The sequence below is a fragment of the Octopus bimaculoides genome, chromosome 14 (genome assembly GCF_046866305.1).
Source record: "Octopus bimaculoides isolate indiv1 chromosome 14, ASM4686630v1, whole genome shotgun sequence".
Lineage (NCBI taxonomy): Eukaryota > Metazoa > Mollusca > Cephalopoda > Octopoda > Octopodidae > Octopus > Octopus bimaculoides.
The window spans coordinates 49,737,461-49,743,830 of NC_142941.1; the positions used below are offsets into that span (position 1 = coordinate 49,737,461).

A 6,370-nucleotide genomic window follows, 5' to 3' on the forward strand; every position below is an offset into this window, starting at 1 on the left:
TTCAAAATCAAAACAACAATAGCAAAAACAAAACAAAACAAAAAAAATAATAATAATAATAAAAAGAATGTTTAAAAGATAAACTGAGGATGTAACCATGCCATGAAATTGTGCATTTAGAATGTCAATGTAGCCAAGTAATCAAGCTGTCAACTTAAACTTTCAGACTGGTGCATTTATGTCCAAAGTTCAAATACAGTGCTCACCTGACATTTTTTATCAGAAAAAAACACCTTTTTTTTTTTGTGAGACGAGTCATCATCATCATCATCATCATCTGCATTGTTTTAACATCCACTTTTCCATGCTTGCATGAGTCAGATAAAATTCATTGAGGCAGGTTTTCTTAGACCAGATACCTTTCCTGTCAGCCAAGCCACACCTGTTTGCAATTAACATGATAATCCTGAAATTTTGGTGGGAGGCAACTAGTTGATTGCATCGACCCCAGTGTTTTACTGGTGCTTGATTTATTGACCCCGAAAGAATAAAATGCAAAGTCGATCTTGACAGGATTTGAACTCAGAACATAAAGAAAGACGAAATACCGTTAAGCATTTTGCCCAGTGTGCTGACGATTCTGCCGCACCAGGCACCAATCTGATCTGGTAATGTTTCTACAGCTGGATGCCCTTACTAATGCCAACCACTCTGTGAGTGTAGTAGAGGGTGCTTTTTATGTGTCACTGGCACGGGAGCCAGTCAGGTGGCACTGTTATCGGCCACATTCAGATGGTGCTTTTTACGTGCCACCGGTACAGGAGCCAATTGGGGCGGTGGGGTTAGCATCGACCACATTCGGATGGTGCTTTTTACATGCCTTGATGATGATAATAATGAATGTCCTCTTAGGGACAGGGAAAGTTATCAGGAGGGTCTGAAACACTTGAAAGGGCTATTGAAAGCTTGTATAAATTCCACCAGGAATAAGAATGAACTCGAGTCAAATCAATAACAACAACAACAATACAAGTGGTGAGTAGCAGTGGGAGGGAGGAAATATTTTTGTTTTTTACTCGCTGAGTGCAGAGGGAAAGGGCAGAATGTATGATCCTTGCAGGATCCCCAAGATTGGAGCAGTTGATGTTATTTAATTCATAAAGCACTGGGATTTGCACTTACATAGCATGGACTGCTGAGCACATTTTATGAAAATCAGACGACCATGAACACATAAAAAAACAAAAAATAGTTAAAATATCTTCTTAGTATATAATGGTGGCAAGTTTTACATCATCTGAAAAGTCATTAGTTGAACTATTAGTCCTCTTGCATTCGGGGGGGGGGGGGGGTCGGAGCATTTGAGTGACATTAGACCCCAACAAATGCTCATAGATTAAATGCATCTGTAGCGGTACAAGCAGTCAGCGCCATGTTGGATGAGATCTCATGGCAGCCATTGCCATCTCTGATACTGGAGCGAGACCTCACCTGCATCCATTTGCCATGCACGAGATCACAACGAGGCTCACGATGGCAAACTAAATGAAAGGAACAAGCAACAAGGTTCGCTCTCTTTTCACTGCGAGCGTTTGCAGAGCACACTTCACTGACTGGGCATCTTGGCTAATCTGCTTGTCGTATCTCCTGAGGCAATGAGCCCGTGTAATGAAGAACAACGAACTCACACCGCATGAGATGGCTACAGAGAGCAATGCACTTCACCCCTGTGTATATTGTAAATAAAACTGTTTGAGAACCTTGCCTCCCATTATACATCTATCTGGGCCACAATCATGGCCTGTTGACCCCTGCTTGACAGCCATGATTGTGGCCCATCGTGCTTTATGTGTTAATGTTTGTCTTGAATCCTTGCTGCAAGTCACAAGCAAGATATGAGCTGGGAGGAGGAGATTCCAGTGTGGAATATGTTCTGGGGAGGGAGGACTAGATTAGTGCAGGGGCCATGGAGTTTGGGTGTAGCAAAAGTGATGAGTAGTTTGGGGATGTCAGTGGGGTAGAGGTATGAGAGTAGCAAGTTCTGAGGAGCAGAGGCCATTATAGTAGAAAAGACAGAGAGAAGAGAGAACATGGCTGTTGGGCAGAGGCTGAAATGTGTCTGTTCAGTGATTGTGCACCAGTTAGTCAAATGGCCCTTCGTTGGGTGTCAGTGAGCATAGCTGCACTAACACCATTAAGTGAAGGTGCATTGCTGTGGTTAGTGTCTTTGACTCATGATCCTAAGGTCGTGATTTTGATTTCCTACGTCACGTTGTGTCCTTGAGCAAGACACTTTATTTCACATTGCTTGAGTCCACTCAACTGGAAAAATGAGTTGTACCAGTAATTCAAACGGGACCAGCCTTGTCACATTCTGTGTCATGCTGAATCTAACCTGACATCATTACGGGTACGCTGTACGTGTATCTGTGGAGTGGTCAGCCACTTGCGTGTTAATTTCACAAAGCATGCGATTCCGCTGACTGGATCAACTGGAAGAGTCACCGCCGTTACCGACGGAGTGCCAGTTACGGTTACAATGACATTATTGCAGCACACAATAACTTAGTATCAATAAATAATACTAACATTTCAATCAATATTTAGCAAACAATTTCACGACCATGCAACAAAAGGTTGTGTTGCTATGTTTTATATCCTTATACGTGTCAACACGGACGTAAATTTTGTTTCTATTTGCAAATCGCTTCGCCGCCTCTTCCCTCTCACCATTAGCCTCGAGGACACATCGCCCCACCTCATTGTAAATTTAGATCATTTCAACGGGGTGGACTTCGCTAAACAAACCTTGATCAATTGTTATATCTCTCTTTAGTTTGTATTACCAGAGTCATGTCTGAAAATGTATATTTCGCTGGAATCGAGGGGTAAGTTACTTATTCTTTCTTTCTTTCTTGTAATATTGATGTTTATTGTTGTTGCTTTGGGGAAAATATTGCTTGTGTTGCGGCGGATCCATCAACTTGAAAGAGAAGAATCTTTGCATTCATGTTTCTGGTCTCTATAGGAAAACCTTCACAAACTAACCATTAAAACGTGAAACAGGTTCATTTTACTTATCTATTCGACTTTAAAATATAACACAATTGTTTTTAATTAAAACACGAGGCCAGCAGTTTTGAAGGAAAAGATTAAGCGATAGCATCGACTCCAACACTTGTCTTAGTATTTAATTGTGTAGACCCACGATGGATGAATTATAAAGTTACCCTGGTGGGAATTGAACCCGTTACTTATTCGCTTACACGAGGTGCTCGCGCTTTAATTATTTAAATTAAATCGTCATTAATTCTGTTAACATTCATTAAGGACAGAAATATCGGTTATTATATAGAAATATCTTTGTTTAGATTGAAATGATTAAAAAAAAAATTTGAGTGAAACTAGAAAAAAATCTCAATTCGTTATCTTTTGCTTTCAAGTCTTCTGAAGTTTGTCTCAAATAAATAGAAAAGAAATTTAGTAAAATTGTCGAATTTGCCTGTAAAGAAAGAACTCCTGCATAAAATGGGCGGAACACGAAACGAACGACACACAGGATCCACGAAAATCTCCAAAAATCCTAAATCTTTTTTTGTTTCTAAAATATACTTTAAAGCATGCAATTCATATCAATTAAGTTTTATTAATTACAGGCTTCTTCGTTTGTTCACGAAGTATTATTCACATGAAATGTGTGGAATCCACGAATGCTGTTTATGTCTAAAATATATAACTCAATCTAGTTAATCTTAGAAGTCATTTATATAAAATGATGATTTATTTGTAAATTGGGCGAATGTAGCACGTCGTATCTATTCAAATAGTTCCTAAAAGCGATTCTCTTATCCCGAGGGTTGTCGTTATCCGGGCTCGGGGAGGAATATTTAAGGTTGAGATGTTTCACCTGACACCGTTTTTAATCATGTCAAACAAGTATTTACTTTTCGTGACCTTTGACCTGACCAAGGTTTTTAATTGTTTGTTACCAAGGCCTTGTGAGCGGGTAATAGTTAATTAAATCGACTCCTGGAGTGATAATGTCGACCTCGGTTGATTTTACGGAAACTGAAGATTTACTTAATATCCGTTAAGAACAATAAATGTCAAAAAGATTGTAACATCCGATTTTATTTTTTTAAATTGCAAATCTTATAAATTTTGGTGGCGAAGGTAAAGATCATTGACTGCACCCCCTTTGCAATTTTCTTTTCTTTTCTGTTTTTTTACAGGAACACGCTATATCGAGGGCGGACACTTCTTGTCATAGGGCGGAGGGGACGGGGTTCATTAATTTTATTTTTTGGTTTTTGAAAAATTGAAATTTTACAGAAATTTTCTTTTCAGAATCATAATCTCCGTATTTCGCCCCCCCCCCAATTTTTTTTCTTTTTAAAGTGAAAATTTAAGAAATTTAGATGGGGGAGATGAAGGGAGAGGGGGGGATTTAAATTTTGAAATGTAAATTTTTTTTTGCAGATTCGGAATCTCCGCCCTCGATATAGTGTGTTCATGTAAAAATAACACCCCTCCCCCCCAAAAAAATCCCAAAGGGGGTGCGGTCCATGATCTTTACCGCCGCCGATTTTGGTATACATACCTACACAAGTGCCTCACCCCCACCGATTTTGTTTCCTAACTTTCAGAAAACTGGGTATTTAAAAATTTTTTAATGAAATTTCGTATAAATAAGCGAAACAACTAGTTATAAAATCCCAAGAAAAGATCAGAGTTGTAACGTTATACTAAACAGTAAAGCCAGTCTCCACATCAAAGTGGCTGTTGAATGTTTCTACTAGTTTAACCCCAGGCAGATTCTCCGCCAGCTAGTTATCGGTGTAATACTCTGCAACCCTTATACACCATACATCATTAGCAGGGGGAGCAAACCCCTACTAATCTCTATGGCATAAATTTCAATTATATCAGAATTTAATGTAGAATTGTCAGCGACTCCTTTGCTCCTTCCCACATCCTGGATGCTGCAATAAATGGGAGGGTCACTGTTTCCGTAGCTGAATGGAACAAAAAATCCATAAGTATCAGAACTTGTCAGTGAACCATTTCTTCCAAGGCTGCTCGTCTTGTTATGAATAGGAACCAAAGGCTAAGGTAGATGAGTTGCAAGTGTTCTATGGACATCTCTTAAAATGAAGTTGGTTCTTATGGAAACAGAAGAGGCTGTCAAAGAAGGAAAATGCCACACGATGTGTAGTTCTCCGATGACCGTTTTAAAGACAGAAAACTGACCAAAGTTTCCAGGATAGAATATGGAACTGTATCAACCATGGTGTGTTGTCATCGAAAGTTATTATCCAAATAGATAGATAACTTTACAGACAATAACTTCCATAACTGCAGCTGCCAAAGGTTTGTAAATCCTTCGATTTGTTCTGCTTCATGAATAAATATAGAATCTGGTTTCGGTTATGTTTCCTTTGTTCTATTCTTCAGCGGTGCAACACAATCAAAGGCCATATTACTCGATGCCAATGGAAAAATTTTAGCAGAAACAGATGGACCAGGCACCAATCAATATGTATGTAGACTTTCCAATTACTTTATTGTTATATTTATATATTTTACAAAGAAAAAAAAATGTATAAGACTATTCCAGAAATAGTATAAATGTGTTTCTTCATAGACTAAAGACTAAAGACTAACTTTTGAATCCTCTGCTCTCTGTGACAGATGTTACATGTTTCCTTCAATGTTGAAAACCAACACATAGTAACATTGATGAAAATAGTAATAACTCTTTCTAATTTTGGCACAAGGCCAGCAATTGGGGAGAGATCGACTCCAGTGTTTAACTGGTACTTATTTTACTGATGCTGGAAAGATTAATAGCAAAATCGACTTTGACAGAATTTGAAGTCAGAGCTTAATGACTTGGCAGAAATATATACACTGAAATGAGTGTATATGAGTGTGCTTCTTCTCCAGATTTATGTTTTCTACAAACGATTTATATATACATACATACATACATACATACATACATATATATATATATAAAAATGAGAATGTGTGTCTGTCTGTCTGTCTGTCTGTCTGTGTGAATCCCTAAAACTCGAGAACTACGCAACCAATTTCATTCAAATTTTACACATGCCTTACTTAGGGTTCCAGTTGTGTTTTAGTCAAAAAAAATTATTAACTTCTTGCAGAGTTCGAGCACACGGCAACATAATATCTCCTCCACTATTTAAGTATTACGTGTCAAAAGTGAAACAAAAACGCTCATGTCAAATACTTTCACTTTAAAAATGAAACTATTCCACTAACTGAAACAATCACATTTCGATACTGTAGTGACAGATACTTTCACAGAGAGAGAAAGAGAGAAAGAGAGAGAGAGAGAGATGTATATGTATACATATACATGTATATGTACACCATTTCGATACTGTAATGACAAATACTTTCA

General features: G+C 38.1%; 1 protein-coding gene across 1 annotated transcript in view; it reads left to right on the forward strand.

The window, feature by feature from the left end:
* The first annotated feature begins 1,277 nt into the window (after positions 1 to 1,277).
* Positions 1,278 to 6,370, forward strand: part of LOC106868603 (N-acetyl-D-glucosamine kinase) — a 12,733-nt gene continuing 7,640 nt past the window's right edge. The window contains exons 1-2 of the mRNA XM_014913940.3: positions 1,278 to 2,828; positions 5,395 to 5,479. Of these exons, the coding sequence (XP_014769426.1) occupies positions 2,794 to 2,828; positions 5,395 to 5,479 (120 nt within the window). The 5' untranslated portion in view covers positions 1,278 to 2,793. The remainder of the gene's footprint in view (positions 2,829 to 5,394; positions 5,480 to 6,370) is intronic.